Genomic DNA, 16,275 nt, shown 5'->3' with positions numbered 1-16,275 from the left:
TAGTGCATAGCTACCCAAGAGGGTTTCCCAGAGCTGGACAAAGGTAAGTAACTAACCAGAAGAAGCAGATACAGATCAGAACAGCCATCTTTTAAAGTTTTTGCCAAAGATGATCAAAGACTGGCAGCTTCTTGGTGAATTGGGCATGACATTCCAGAGCTTAGGGCCCAGGTAAGAAAATGAGTGACCGCCCAGCTGGGCTTTTTTAACTCTAGGAACCTTATAGAGGTTCTGTCTGTTTGACCTAAGCGAAAAGTTGGAGCAGTAGGGTTCCACTAGCTGTTGCAGGCAGTGTGGACCGACATAGGACCTCACTTTATGCATGTAACAAAGGGCTTTGAATTGTATTTGTTTATCAGAAGCTAGTGGAGGTTGCAAAGAAGGCTGGACATGGAAGAATACTTGGGGAGATAAAATAGTAGCCTGGCCGTGGAATTCTGGATCACTTGTAGACTTACCAGCGTCCACTGAGCCGAAAAGAGAAGTATCCAAATTATTTTCTTTAGCCATTTAAGACTGCAGAGCAAGTAGAGGCTACCTTGGAAATTTGGATTTTCATAGATTATTTATCTTCCAATCAGAAACTGAGGTTCTTCGTCCTATTGACCGGCACAGGAAGGGCTCCTAGGGCTTCAGGCCAGTTTTGGGAGCCCCACAGCAGGGGGTTTTTACCCATCACCATAACCTCAGTCTTGTCCACATTTATTTTTAAGGAGTTATTATTCATCCAGGTGGAAACCTTAAGGAGGACAGGAGTTCAGGTTGTCCACGCTGTGACCCTCTGTAGATAACAAAAAAAAGATGATCTGAGTGTCATCAGCGTACGAAAACAAAGTGAGGCCAAGGCCTTTAACATTATCAGCAAGGGGACAAAATAGATGTTGAATATCATCTGGCTCAGAATTGAGAAAGAGAGTGACACCTCGAGTCAGAATTAGATGAAAAGACATAAAAGGTCCGATCCTGCAGGAATGAGGTCATCCTGGACAGTGCTGTGGCTTGGAGGCCCATATTCTCAAATCTTTCCAAACGTGTTTTATGAGGCACGGTATTGAAAGCCACACTCAGGTCAAGCAGGATCAATGCCAGTGTGCCAACATTATCCAAAAGTGGTCTGAGGTGCTCAGTAACTCCCAGCAGATTTTGTGCTGTAGTCAGCTCTGAAACCAGACTGCAACTGATGGAGAAGATCGTGAGATTTCACAAAGGCGGAGGTTTCCCGGGTGAACTGTTTCTCCAAGATTTTAGAAAGTAGCAGGAGCAACACGATTGACCTATAATTAGATCAATTAGTGTAATCCAAACTGTTTTTTTTAATAGGGGCAGGACCATAGCATCCTTCAGTGCTTGGGAAATCTGCCCCTCTTGCAAGGAGGACTTAAGAAGAGTAGTAAGGATTTGAAGAGATTCAGTGCCAAGTTTACTGACATTGGGTGGAGGAAGAGGGTCTAAAGGAGACCCCTGCTTTATAGATTGCAATAATGCTAAAAAAATAGGAACATCCAAAGGAGCAAACAACTCTAAACATTATTTATAACAAGAGGTAGGGGTATTGGCAGTGTCAGATTCAGTGCACACAATCCATAAAGCGATATCAGCGTTTTTTGCATCCAGCTGAGGCTGGACAGTCTGGGCATTAGAAAGCAAATGTTGAATGTCCGCCATCTACTATTCATAGAAGTATACCAATTCATCACATCGTGACTGTGAGATGGAAGGTGGGGGAAATGATTTACTAGGGTTGGATAGCTCTTTTAACTACTCAAAAAAGAGTTTTGGAGCAGTTTTGAATTGCAGTAATTTTATCTGAATAGAATGTAGCACGAGTATTTCTGCATAGTGTATGATATTTTTTCAGTGCTGCTGTACATTTGAGTTTCTCTTCCTCATCATGAAATTTCCTCCAGATCCTTTACAGATGCTTGCACCACTTCCATCCCCTCTCAGAGGGTCTCATTAAACCAGGGTAGAGCTGCAGCCTATACCGCTGAAAGGATATACACCAAATTTTGCAGAAAGCTAGATCAAGGTCCATAAATGAGTGTTTTTTTCTGTTTTGGTTTAAAACCGTTCAGAAGTTTTTGAGCAATTAATGCTCAAATGTTTTGTATTTCTAGGAACGTGAAAGCTCAGCAGATCCCGACAGATCTCAAGTTGAGATCTGGTTGGCAAAACTGGCCTGAAGCCACTACCTCAACCAAGGAATGGTGGCAGCCATCTTAGGGCTCAGACTCTATCCTGAGACCTAAAAAAAATGAAAAAAGACACATGGGTATGTTGAAGATGCTCTTTTTAAAGATATTATGCCGCAAATTTGTGGAGGATCCGTGGCTCTGTTTTTTTAAAAACAAGCACATTCTGCTGCCTTTAAGCCTCCCAGGTGGGTCAGGTCTCAGGGTGAGCAAATATTTATGTTTTTGGTGGGCGACCCATGTAGGCCTGCTCCCAAGCCAGTTTTGTCCTGAGGAACCCATCTCCAGGGACTGGTGCTAGTTTCAGGGGGCAGGGGCATGCGGCCCCTCTCCCTAGGCCGTTTGTGGCCCCAGGAACCCCATCCTCCAGTGCCGTGGTGCAGGGGGAATAGGGTCAAGACTGATTTGCATATGGCTGGGATGCTTGTTTCCGGTCCAGGGAGGACCTGGTCTGGCATTTCAGTCTGGACTGTTCCCATGGGGAATGAGGTCACGACTGATTTGTATATGGCTGGTTCCAAACTGGGGTGGCATGGTGAGCAAGAGATTAAACCCAGATCTGCGACTGGGGTGAGTGTTTGAAAAGTGTCAGCACTCTGTCCATCATCCTTTTGTGTTTCTATAGGAAGAATAGTGCCAGGGTACTTATGGGTGTTTGTCTGCTCTTGTCAAATGGCTTAAAATCATATTCCTTGCTTAGGCTGCAGCATGTTTTCTCTTTTCTAATTTTTATCTTTTCATTTATCTTGCATATGTTATTGAGTCTGTGTATTTTATTGTGGTTCGGTAAATGAGTGAATGTAAGAATGTGCCAGTGTGTGGATGAAGGGATGCATGAGTGCAAAGATCAGTGTCAGAATGCATGCATGTTGACTTTTGAATGCCTAAGCCCATCAATGAATGAAGAGTCACTTTAATTCGTAAGCCAGACCTACTGGTATTGATGGTTCTTTTTTATATGTGAGTACTTCTATTTCTAATTAGCTTTAATACAGATTGGTTGCTGTGTTGTTCTTAGCAAAGGATTGTAGCTGCTTCTAGGGATGTACAACTACACAATGAAATAATTAAATACCTCAATACTTATCTCTGTCTCACTTAACCAAACAAATCAGTTTTACTCAATGTGAACTCATGGCTAATTTCTTTATTATTTTCAAACTTCTTAGAAATGTTTTATTCTTTTCAGAGGCTTCACGGTGAATTACCACTTAGTCTGGATGAACTGGAAAACGTATTTGATACCCTGGACTCAGATGGCAATGGCTCTCTTTCACTGGAAGAGTTCACCACAGGATTCAGTAAGTTTTCATATTAAAATTCAGAATGTCAAGGTAGAATGATAAAATAATTAGATTACGTAGTGCTTGTTATTCAACAACGCAGACTTTTGTTAATGGTATTAGGTGCAGTCTTGAGAAAAGCCAAGACACAGAAGCCGGTCCATGAATATTATAGTCAGGGGCGGTTCCTCTGGGATTGCAGAGGAGCATCACACCCCTGGCTAAGAGCCAGCAGCTGTAAAATAAAACAATATTTCATTATTTTACTTCTGCTGGGTCAGCCAGCAGCATGTGCAGGGAGGGGTGGGGCTTGGCCACTCAAGGGGGTAGGGAGAGGGGGAGTGGAGTCTGTCCTAATGTGTGTTTGGCCGGTCGTCTCATGCTGGCCAAACACAAATGCGCACTTAGATTTCTCCAACTCGGCTCCGTCACACAGCCGGGTTGAAGAAACTGCACAGACTCCGGTGTGCTGTCAGACCAATCCTACAATGATCTCATGCTTGGTTTAGCATGAAAGTAGCACCAGAATTGCTGGGGAGTCTGTGCTGGTATCCCAGGGAAAGCTGGGACACGAGAAGAGGAGAGATGCAGCAGCACCAGGAACTGTACGTTTAAAAAAAATTATTTACTTCCCCAGTCATCCCCCTGTCCCCATTTGAGATCGGCGGCACCCAATATAGTTGGGTGTATGAACAGCATCTACCTCCATTGACATGTCTGCAGATGGGAATAGCTGTTACCACTGTGGCTGGATTTTACGCAGTTATAGCTAGGAAAAATGAGTGTTGGGTACTACATGAGTTTGTATTGCCAGCGTAGTAAACTCGCACAAAGTCATTACTTTTTGGGGATTTATAATATTTGTGTTGTTCTGGTGAACATAAGTAAAACTCCAAATTATGTAATGTGTGGCAACACAAAAGTTGGACACTACTTCAGTCAGACCCCATGTGTGCTTCACTGTCTTTTGAAAAGTTTCAGAGACTACTGCTTGCCAGAAAAAAAGGTGTTATAGAAGACGTGTTCGTGTGAATGTTAACGACACAATTACTGGCCAGCTGTTGAGGAGCATCTTACATTTGAAACGTTACCTACACAAACAGCTTTATGTGATTAAGAACCTGTGGGCCTCATTCCGACCCTGGCCGGCGGCGGTAGTGGAAGGGGTGCGACGGGTGCAGTTGCACCCTTCGCGATTTTCAGTGTCTGCATGGCAGACACTGAAAATCTTGGTGGGGCCCTGTTACGGGGGCCCCTGCAGTGCCCATGCCATTGGCATGGGCACTGCAGGGGCCCCCAGGGGCCCCACGACACCCCATACCGCCATTCTCTTCCCGGCGGCCAAAACCGCCAGGAACAGGATGGCGGTATGGGGCTCGAAATCCCCATGGCAGCGCAGCAAGCTGCGCCGCCATGGAGGTTTCCCCAGGGCAGCGGGAAACCGGCGGTGCACCGCCGGTTTTCCGTTTCTGACCGCGGCTGTACCGCCACGGTCAGAATGCCCATGGGAGCACCGCCAGCCTGTTGGAGGTGCTCCCGCGGTCGTCGGCCCTGGCGGTTTTTACCGCCAGGGTCAGAATGACCCCCTATGTGTGCTAACGTGGATAACAAGTAGTCTAAACAATTGACTAATGATTTTATTATTCCTATCAATTGAGCGTAGTTTGGCAACAGATTAAAGTTTAATTTACTTTGTTAAACTATAAGTTTATTTACTTTGAAAATTATTGAAATATATATTTTCTTTCTCTATAAAAAAAAGTGTGCTGCTTCAAGGTAGCAATTAAATATTTCTGGACAATCTGATTCTCTACACTAAAACATCATGCCATGATTCTTTTATTCAGCAACACTGGTTATATCAATTTTTACTCTTTAGTAACACATGCAAGCATTAACTAGCATCTCAGTAAGGGATTTATGCAGCAATGACTATTCGAGTTTCATTGTGTGGCTTTTGTATCCTAGTATCTTCTGATTGTTTTGTATTTATATGATGGGCACTACAATGAAGCATGCTTACCTTTTTTATAACACCTTCTTTAATTGCGAAAGCAGTACAGAAGATACAATCTAAATCGAAAGTAATTAAAGTTGAACGCCAAAACATTAATGACAAAATAAATCAATTGAAGAGCTACACTGATTATTAAAATTATATCTGTTGGATGTGGCTTTTTCTGAGGGTAATCCCCAATCCTTTTGCCTTCACTCTTCCTCACTGAACTTGTTGTTGGTTTTAGGACTCTGTGTAGTAACCACTGCTAACCAGTGCTAAAGTGCATGTGCTCTCCCCCAAAACATGGTTTAATTTGCTTGTACCCAAATGGCATATTTAATTTACTTTTACGTCCCTAGTAAAGTGGCACTATTTGTGCCCAGGGCCTGTGAATTAAATGCTACTACTAGGCCTGCAGCACTGAAAGTGCCACCCAGGTAACTAGCACTTTAAACATGCCTCAGGCCTGCCAATGCTGCCTGTGTGTGTGCAGTTTTAAATGCCATTCGGACCTGGCAAAATATGCCTTTTGCCATGCCCTAACCTTCACTTTTAATATATATAATTCACACGAAGTGGAGACCCTGGACAGCCCAGAAGGCAGAACACAATGTATGTAAAACAGGTACATTTAAGTTTTACTTGTGTTGGTAGTGAAAAACTCTTAAGTTTGTTTTTCACAACTGCAAGTCCTACCTTTCATAAAGGATAACACTGGAATTACCTTATTACATTTTATAAGTGCAATTGTCAAATGGGAACAGGTAACCCTTTCATGTTTGCTGTCTCTGGAATCACAATTTAAAGCCTTTAGTTATGGTGAAGTTGGATTTTGCATTGTATTTCTGAAAATGCCACTTTTAGAATACTGGCATTTTCGTGCCTTGGCCATTTAGTGCCTGTAGCCTGTACCTGGATCACATGGCTGAATGTAGCTGACAGTTGAGCTTTGTGTTTTCCTCCTAGACTGCCATGCACAATAGGGAGCTTAGGTGTGCCATATGGACCATCACTGGCTGTATAGGAGGAAGGGAGGAGCTGGGCACAGCCCCACTTGAATAGGCTGTGTCCTGCCTCCACTCAAAAGGCTGCATACCCTCTGTAGTTAGTCTGGAACCATGAAAGGGAAGGCAGGATCCCTGGGGACTTTAAAGGGAAACCTCTAGAAGCTTATCCCCACTTCAAAAGCATAACTGGGTCTAAATACTGGAGCACAGGCACTACCACTTCAATATACTTATGGACCAGGAAAAAGGACTGGTGTGCTGCTGAAAGAACTGCCATTCTGTTAGACTGCTGCTCTGAAAGAAGTGCTACCTTACAGTGCTGACCTGCTGCCTGCTGCCTTCATGCCTGAACCTGCAACTTCATCTTGAACTCAGGACCGCAGAGTTACTCCAAGGGCTAGTCTGCTGGCCTCTTGATCTGAGCCTCGAGGACATAAAATTCTCTCCAAACAGCATATGGACCCAGCTTCAGCGAGTTCCTGACCCCTAACTGGTGCCTCTCATGTTCTGGACCCTTGGTGTGCCTCATGGCCTCTTAAATCAAGCTTTTGGGCTCTTTGTGTCTGAGAATGGGACAGTTTTCACCGAGGCTGCGCCTCTTGCAACTAACATCAGTGCAAGTTGCCACCAGCCCATTTATTTGCTTTGCAGCATAGACCACTGGTGGGCGTCCCCCAAGACAAAGTAGCAGCCCGTCTGTCCTTCGTGACGCTAGGCCTGCTCTTTGCACCACGCTGACAACCTCCACCAACTCTCTCCTTGCTTCTCGTTGCCTACCTAATGTGAACAGGACTCTTGCCATGAAATTTGAGCAGATGAAACTTCAACTCGACTAATCTGGGACTGTGTTCGACCCATGCTTCATCACGATCCACCTGAACTTTTGACTTTGACCTGGTCCAGCACAGCCACATAACAATGGTTGCCGTTTTGTACTTTTAGGCACTGGTTCTACTGATTGGATATTTGTAGTTTTGGTCTTCTTTTATTTATTACATTTTGGTCTATGTTTCTAACTTGGTGTGGGATCTTTTTGAGTGGTGTTTTTACTATTTTACTGTTTGAGGAGTTGCACAAATACTTCACACATTGCCTTTAAGTTAAGCCTGACTGCTCTGTGGCAAGCTACCGGGGTTTGAGCACAGGTTCATTTGGGATTTGTTTGTGCCTTACACTGACAAGATTGTGGCTGCTGCTTGACCAAGGCTCACATCCCAGTCAACCAGTAATGCAATTTCTCACAATATCTTTTGCATATATTACTGACAATGAATTTATCAGGTACCAAATAACCTTCAAAAGTAATTCCCTGAACCCCTTCTCCTGATAAGCAGTGGCGTCTGTTTCATATGTTTGCCATAATGTTGATCAACATTGTTTTAATCTTGGAGGTTTGCAACTGATCCAGTTTTTTGTAATTTATGAGCATGTTACCATGATTGTAGTCAGGCAGAGACCATCAACCCTACCTAGAATATTTTATCAGTACCCATCATGATTGTCCATACTGTCAGCACAAACACAGACTTTGTGATACCCCTCAGTTGATCTGTCATCATTTGTTCCCAAAAACGTATACAGAAGGTGATGGGAGGAATACTTGCCAGTAGTCTAATCATTGGCAAACGTTTGGGTAGCATTAAATACACTGTTTTTTTTTTTGTCCACTGTGCCACCTTAAATTAGACCCAGCTACATGTGAGTCAGGTTTGGTCCTACGCCAAAAGAAACAGTCCAGCCCAATCTGCCTAGCCAGGTTGTCTCTGATGAGAACACAAGCAATCAATCCTAGTTGGGCCTCCCTAGTCGACTGCACCTTGCTTACAGTTGCACAGTGAAGCACAGCACCTGTGCCTGGTTATATCCTTTGTCAATTAGGGTATTACATCAAATACACAAAATATGGCATAGTGAGCTCACGTCTGCGTAGACCCTTGACCACTTACTGTTTCACATTAAACATGCAAAAGGTGAATGCAGAACGCTTGCAAATAGTCTAACCTCCAGCAGTCACTTCCAGGTAGCCTTCCAACCTTTAGTTTTTTGCCCACTATACAACCTAAGATTAGACCCAATCAAATAAAATCAGCCTTGGTCCTGCTCCAATAGGAACAGTCTGTTCTGAACTGCTAAGCCAGCAGAGCCTGACTGGGCACCAAAATCAGCCCTGTCAAATTTTGCCAGAGCAGCCCCCATACAGCATGCATTGAACAAGTGCAGCATTTCCCCGGTGGGCTGTCAGGGTAAGGGACTGGTTTTGTTGCGGGGGACCAGCCGACCATGTTCCTGTCTGTAAGAGACAGGGACCACCCAAATACAAAAAAAAATGGTTTTAAAACATGCTTCAAACTATTCATTTTGTATTGTTTATTTATAAGCACAACAGAAAGGGATCTGGACAGCCAGTCCCCAGCAATACAACCAGCTGCCATTAGCAGAGAAACCGGCACTCACCCTGCCAGCCCATCAGGGAAACACCCGTGCTTGGTATTGCCAGTTTGGGGCTACAAGACAGACTTGCTCTTAAATGGAACACAAGAAATCCAAGACAGGATTTGGCCAAGTTTGGCTTCTTCAGGCCGATCCAGAAGTGGACTCATGCTCACTGTGCCAGTTGAACCAAGCTAGAAATTCAAGAATGATTTTATTTCTTCAAAACCTGACATTCGAAAACTTTTAATAATCCCCTCTCCAGTGTCCACCATAATGCACGTTTCTGCTTATTTAAAAATCAAGTAGATATGCATAGTGAATTATGGTCAGAGGCGACATTAAATTGACCATATATTGGTGTAATTCCATTCTGATCACTCTAAATTTAAGAAAGCTATTCAGACCAGTGACATTCCAACTAAGAATGTATAGACTAAGTACACATGAAGATGTTTATTGCAGTAAACACAGAGACCGACTACACTCCCACAAATACTCCTACAAAGGCGGACTGCTTTCTTTACTATTTCTCACCCCTTAACCATCTCTTCCACTCTTCACCTCCTGTTAGCTCGCACATCCAATTCAGTGAAAAAAAGAACATACTTTTGGTTTTCCAAAGGAAATGAACAATTCTTGCAAAAGATAAACCCATTCTCACATCTACCCAAAATGGGTGATAGAAAATACCCAGAAGTCTTAATTACAAAAGTAAAATAATACACTAATCATATAACCAATAACAGAAAATAAAAGAGAAACAAGGCAGATATAGACAATAATCATACTGGCATTCAGCCTTTTATTCAATGAGCCCTAATATTGAGGCCTGAAGTCCATGAATACCTGCCCGCCCCCAGTGAATATCCTACTAAACAGCTGCAAATGATAGACCTTCACAAACTAACAGAGAAAACAGAAATCGAGTTGTGGATCAAATCAATCTACAGCCGTGTTTGGTAATGATAGCTGAGGCGCAGCAAGTATCACTATAGCAAATATCATAAATATATAATAAATAATATGATAATCAGTTGACGAGCATGGGTAAGAGTGTAAACCTCTTTAAATGATTTCACCCCACTTTTTTACTCAATATTTCCAAAATCTGTAATGAAGACAAATATTGTATGTGGACAGCCATGCCTATGAAATCTTGCAGTTATTAAATCTTGGTTTGAGTTGATCTTACTGAGGTTTGGGATGGAGGCCAGAATTAAATTGTTTACAAAGAGAATCTTATGGAGAGAATCCTCAGCACCCTCTAGGATACTGACAAATCTAAGCATTGACAGTCTGGACGATTATCTAAATCTTCATTTTTGCCTGTAAATATTTTAAGTGTGTTTTCAGACTCCACGAGATGTGAACTGCAGGTGTTTTCCACATCATGCGGTTGAGAGCCTACAAATATGTTTAAGTAGAGTTATATGCAAATACTCTTATTCATTTGACCCCATCCCTGAAATTAAGTGAGACATATATGTCATCCTAAGGACAGCTTCTTCTAATTTGTTTTTTTTGTCAGATATTTGCTCATCTATTTGCATCTGAAAGTAATAAGTATGCTGAACTGTATTTGGTCTAGAGGCCCCTATATCTTGCTTCTTCCCTCATCCTCAAATCCCAATATACAAGCTCCATGGTCTGGAGCTTTCAATGCTCTTTTCCTTCAGCCATTTTTCTCCACTATTAAGCCAAGATACATGTATATTTTCTGAATGGGGACAGAAGTGGGAATGAGAATGATTGAGAGAATGTTATTATGATATTTCTGTTGGTATTACCATAAGAGGTGAGAATACTTGTGGAATATGATGTTTGAACAAATCCTACATCGTTGACTTCTCACTTGATTCTACCTCTTCTGAATTTTGTAATTGCGGTTTCCACTCCTTGTTCATAAGATATTTTTCTGTCTGGCTGACTACTAGAGCAAGCTTGTTGGTGCGCAAATCTAGTGATATCTGCCACTAATGAGATTCATCCTTACTACTGATGGCTAAAACGTCTTTAGCTGTCTTCACTTTATTTAAGATGCAAATATAAGTCCTGGTCTCAGGCCTGTGCAAAATTCTTAAAAGAAGTAGTGGGAGGCTCTGTCCTCACCCATTTACCCTCTGTATGCTTTGAACACTTACACTGAGCATTGTCCCCCCACCACTTGCCATTAACGTCTATATGGAGCAATCAATTGATCATTCTGCGTATTCTTCAAGAGTGAGGAGCCAGAGGTTCTAAGCATTTTAATTGTCCCAAATGCTCTAATTTGCTGTTTGCAGTAGTTAAAATGCTGTTTCAGTGTACTAATTCCATCTTAGGAGTCAGGGATTTTTTTCTGACTACTAAAATTGGATTCCAGATGGACACTGATTCAAGATTTGGAAAGGGCATGTTGGAGACAAACATTAAATCAGTATCATATGTTGCAACATATGCATTTGAAAGCTGGTTGCAAAATAATTAACATTTACTGACACCTCAATGGAAGAGGTAATGTAATTGCAAAAGGGAAGGGGATCCCTTTTTTTAAACCAATTTTTATTGAGTTTCTTCTTGATGTTACGAAAACATGTCAAATACAGTCAAATCCATGCAACATATACAGTTACAGTAAATCCATCCCAGGTTCCATAAATGTATTGCAATACAGTTAATGTGGCAGGAGTAATTGATCCACATTATGAACACATACACATATAAAAACTGTAGGTCATAACAGCTATAGTCACATACAAGAGATAGATCCATTAGTAGTTCAAGTGTCTCCCCTTCAAGTGCCACCCTCCATTCACCTAAGGTGTTGTGTGCAGAGATGATGACACAGATATAATAGCAAACTCTGGAAAATAGGGACAGGTGTTGTGTAGGTGACGGCACTCACAGAGTCACACCAAAGATATAAACAATAAATCTGTACAGCGGTGCCCCTGGCAGGGTAGAGCCACCTACCTCCCCCCAACAACTCCTAAAAGGGGGTCAACAACATTATATAATAGTCCAAGGCACACACTCTCAATTCAAAGAAAATCAAAGTCCATGTCTTAGACAGACAATTCAGAGCATACAATCTCATATGGAGACAGTCGGACAATAACGTGCACATTGGGATATCTGGGTTCCAATAGTAAGAAATTTGTGATTATACATATGGTTTCCAACGATTGGTAATACCGAGGATATGCACAATAATCAGCCCTGGCGAAGTCTCAGTGACTATTCTCGCTTGACGAAACACCTGTTGGCTGAAACGGCTGAAACGGTGACTGAAATTGTGAGGAACTGCGATTGTATTGATCGGAAGAGAGCTTCACAACATGAAATAAAGCAACATGGAATTGGAGAACATATAAAAAAGACTGGCAAGGAATTTGTTTGAATTGGGAATGTATGCCTTTGACTAATATATAATATAACATCAAACTCTACCCTCTGTTGCCTTAAGTGCCCGGAGGGGGAGGGAAAGAAAGGTGGGGGAGTCAGCAGGACGGGGAAGCATGGTGACCAGCAATAGTTAGGTGCCAGTACTTTCTAACCGGGGAGGCCCTCCTTCAATGTCTATAAGTTGTAAAGTAGAGTTTCCCAGTACGCAGCAATAGGGACCCTGCACAAACCATGGGCCTCCTTCCGCCTAAACGGATTCAGCTTTACCCCATTTCATAGTTGCTGCGCACCCGTGTTTCAGTCCCCACAGTGTGTGGTCTTTCTAATGCATGTCAATAGGCCTACAAACTACACGAAGTGCCGGGTCTATGAAAAGGTTTGTTGCTCTCCCAGTTTTCTTTTGTCGAAACAAGCCCAATATTATACTCTTCATAGAGTAAAGATTAACTCTGCCTGTAACCACTGCTAGTGCACCCATGACCTCCCACCATAGGGTCTTCATCGCCAGACATCCCTAAAACATGTGGGACGTATTAGCATCCTGTTATCTGACATCGGGGACAGTTAGAGGGAGTCCCGAACACCATGTGTAGGCTTGTCAGTGTGAGATAAGCTCTGTGTAAGATGTTATGCTGTATTTATTGAAACTTAGCATTTCGTGACAGCTTTTATGGATATAGCAATGCTCTCTTCTATTCCTTTTGTATGTGTTCTCGGCATATGTCGCTTTCTCAGCACCTAACGGGTCCTGTGTGGTGTATGCCAAAGCACGGGTGAGCCAGGTGATTAGATGGCAACCCGACGGTGGCATGGAGTGTGTGCACTAGCGGGTGTTGTTCAGTTCTGTGTCAGTGATATGCCATAGCCGACCAAACCCTGCTAACAGCCGGCCATGAGACAAGAAATGGCCCGCTGGCAATTCATGGTCCATCTGTAGTTGTTTGTATGAAATGAGCACGCCATTGTGAAATAGGGTGCCTACCGCAGCATCTTCCCATGACGTCAGTCCCTCTCTCCCAATTATTTTACAAAAGGGCTTAATGAAGCTGACACAAATCTTGGAGGAGTATGGCGGGACAGATGTTATAAGTCGTAGACTCCTGCGGAAACTATTGTGTGCTTTGCGCAGCAGCATATGGGACTCTCAGGAAAGTCTTGGTTGTGGCTATAAAACCTCCCAAATCTCATAATGTGTGCCGCTGATCGAAGTCAACTCCATCTCGTCCAGCAGACACCCCACTAGCCAGTGGGCAGGCCACTGTAGCTGCATCACTAGGTAATAATGGTCAAAGTTAGGGGCCCTAAGGCCCCCTTTGTCTAGGGCAGCTGCAGCTTGTGCAGAGTGACTCTATGCCTACCTCTATGCCCTAAAGTAGCGTGCAGAGTGCGGAAAGTACTACAGGGTATGCTCACCGGGAGATTGTGGAAAAAGTATAACAGGCAAGGAAGAGTCTCAACTTTAGACAGGGACATTGTTCCTTGAACCATGAGTGGGAGCGCACTCCAGAATGTCACCTGGGGGCAGATGGGGGCAATTGCTCTAGTAAGGTTGCCTTCTATGAGGACTTGCATGGCATGGTAGATGTGTATGCCTAGGTAGCGGAATGTGCGCAAATCCCAGCAAAGAAGATGCAAATCTACCATTAGGTGTTGCGGCGAACAATCGTGGTGTATTGGGAACAGGATATGGCTCAGTTCACTCCCAGGCCAGAGGATGCCCGGAACTGCAATAGGATATCCCTGTTCTCTGATATGCTATTTCAGATATCGTGGACATATATTAAAATATGATCCGCATACAGAGAGACTATGGGGCACATTATAACATAGGTGGTAAGTGCCGCCTACCGCCGCAATGACGTTCGCCAAAAGATCGTCGCCACGGCTAACATCCGTCAGCCAAAATATGACCACAGCCGGATTTCTGCCACAAGAAGGGCAGAAATCCAGCTGTGGCCATACTGGCGGATGTTGTTAAGCTGGCGCTGCTACCACCAGCAGCGCCACAGCAGTAGACTGCCGCCAGCCGTATTGTATCAGATAATACGGCTTGGCGGTGTTCTGCTTGCAGGTGCTGTTGGCGGTAGCAGTGCCCAGTCCTGTCCCCTTCCTGCATGCAGGTAAGTCGGGTATCCAACAGGGGAGGGGGGTGTTGTGTGTGTATGTGTTTATGAATGTGTGAGTGTGTGGGTGAATGCGAATGTGTGTGTAGTGTTATTTGTGTGTGTGTGTGCATGTGTGAGAATGCGTGTATGAATGGAAATGTGAATGCGTGTCTGTCTGTCAGTATGAATGTGTGTACGGATACGTGCATGAATGAATGGAAGCATGTGTGAATTAATGCGTGTATGCCTGTGTGAGTGAGTGTGTGAATGCGTGGTGTGTGCCTGCGAGTGTGCATGTATAGGGAGATCCGAAGGGGGGAGAGTGAATGGAGGGGGTGGGGGCATCTGGGGCGTGTAAGGGGGGGTGGGTTTTACTCCGACCAGTGACAGGGAAGAAATTCCTTGTCACTGGTAGGGCCTACCACCATGGTTTTCGTGGTTATGAACGCCACAAAAACCACGGCGGTAGGCAGGGTTAAAATTACGTTGGCGGTACAGTAGCGGCCGCTGCATTGGAGATTGTTATCTCCAGCCCAGCGGCTGCTACCGCCATGGTGGTTGGTGTGGTATATTGGCGGGTTGGCTCCAGCCAACCCGCCAATGTCATAATGTGGTGGTATATACCGCCAGCCTGTTGGCGGTACTACCGCCACATTTACATGGACCACCGGGGTCAAAATGACCCCCTATATGTTTCTCACCGTATAGTGGTATGCCCCACGTCTGACCCTGTTGTCAGAGTCTCTGTGTCAGTGGCTCCATCTCCATGGCATAGAGGAGTGGGGATGACACCCGTTCCCGCCAGCCTGGTTCTGGCGGTGAAAACCGCCAGAACCAGGCTGGCGGGAAGGGGGTCGGAATCCCCATGGCGGCGCTGCATGCAGCGCCGCCATGGAGGATTCCCTGGGGCAGGGCAAAACCGGCGGGAAACCGCCGGTTCCCCTTTTCTGACCGCGGCTTTACCGCTGCGGTCAGAATGCCCCGGAAGCACCGCCAGCCTGTTGGCGGTGCTTCCTCTGCCCTCACCGCCAGGGTCAGAATGAGGGCCATTGTCTCTAGTGTCTCATCTCTGAAGATCGGGTCTTTTAGCATGATTGGCCGTAAACGCTATGCGGGGATTGGCGTGTGCGGCACCCCCAATTCTAGGTACAATTGGAGTGGTTTGTGGTCCAAAAATATTTTCCATAAGTATTCAGCATTTATGGGCTGTAATTGAGTGGCTGGGTGACAGAGTATGTGGTCCATTCACACATGAAGGTCATGTGGGGGTGAGTAGTAGGAATATTCTCTAACCGCTGGATTAAGGGCGCACAAGCTATCAGGGAAGGACCAGATTACAAGCCGTTGGGAAAGGCAAGTGGCAGCAGCCACAACAAGGGAAGTCAGCAAGGGAGGGTGTGAATCTTCTAGCCAAGGGTCAAAGACGCAGTTAAAGTCTCCTCCGATGACCTGGGGGATGTTCACCCATCTAGCGAGAATGATCAGGAGACGTGCTAGAAGGCTGGCTGCGCCTCATTTGGTGCATAGATACTCCCAAGTAAGAGGGGCCTGCCATCAAGTTGTCCTTCCACCACATCATATTGCCCTTTATGATCTATTTCTGTGGCTATGCATTTGAATGAGACCCCAGGTCTAACCCTAATGAGGACCTCGTGGGTGAAGCCAGAATATGTAGTGCAATAGCACTGGCCCTGCCAGTGTTTCAGCCATCACTCATCTTCCTCCTGCAATATGGGTTTCTTGGAGGAATGCAATTTGAGCACCATACCTTCTGATATATGGTTGCACTGCATGACATTTACGTGCACTTCCCATGCCACAGACATTCCATGTTAGTATGCACAACCTAGTGATTTTGTCTTACTACGATGG

The 16,275-nt window shown here is 44.4% G+C and overlaps 1 protein-coding gene across 4 annotated transcripts in view; it reads left to right on the top strand.

Moving 5' to 3' along the window:
- The window catches only part of CRACR2A (calcium release activated channel regulator 2A), a 953,477-nt gene that overhangs the window by 369,623 nt on the left and 567,579 nt on the right, over positions 1-16,275 (top strand). For 3 of the 4 annotated variants that reach the window (XM_069228394.1, XM_069228393.1, XM_069228396.1), the window contains one exon: positions 3,382-3,493. In XM_069228394.1, the coding sequence (XP_069084495.1) occupies positions 3,382-3,493 (112 nt within the window). The remainder of the gene's footprint in view (positions 1-3,381; positions 3,494-16,275) is intronic. The other variant, XM_069228397.1, reaches the window with a different exon arrangement.

This window comes from Pleurodeles waltl, chromosome 4_1 (genome assembly GCF_031143425.1).
Source record: "Pleurodeles waltl isolate 20211129_DDA chromosome 4_1, aPleWal1.hap1.20221129, whole genome shotgun sequence".
Lineage (NCBI taxonomy): Eukaryota > Metazoa > Chordata > Amphibia > Caudata > Salamandridae > Pleurodeles > Pleurodeles waltl.
This window is presented reverse-complemented; position numbering and strand designations above follow the sequence as displayed.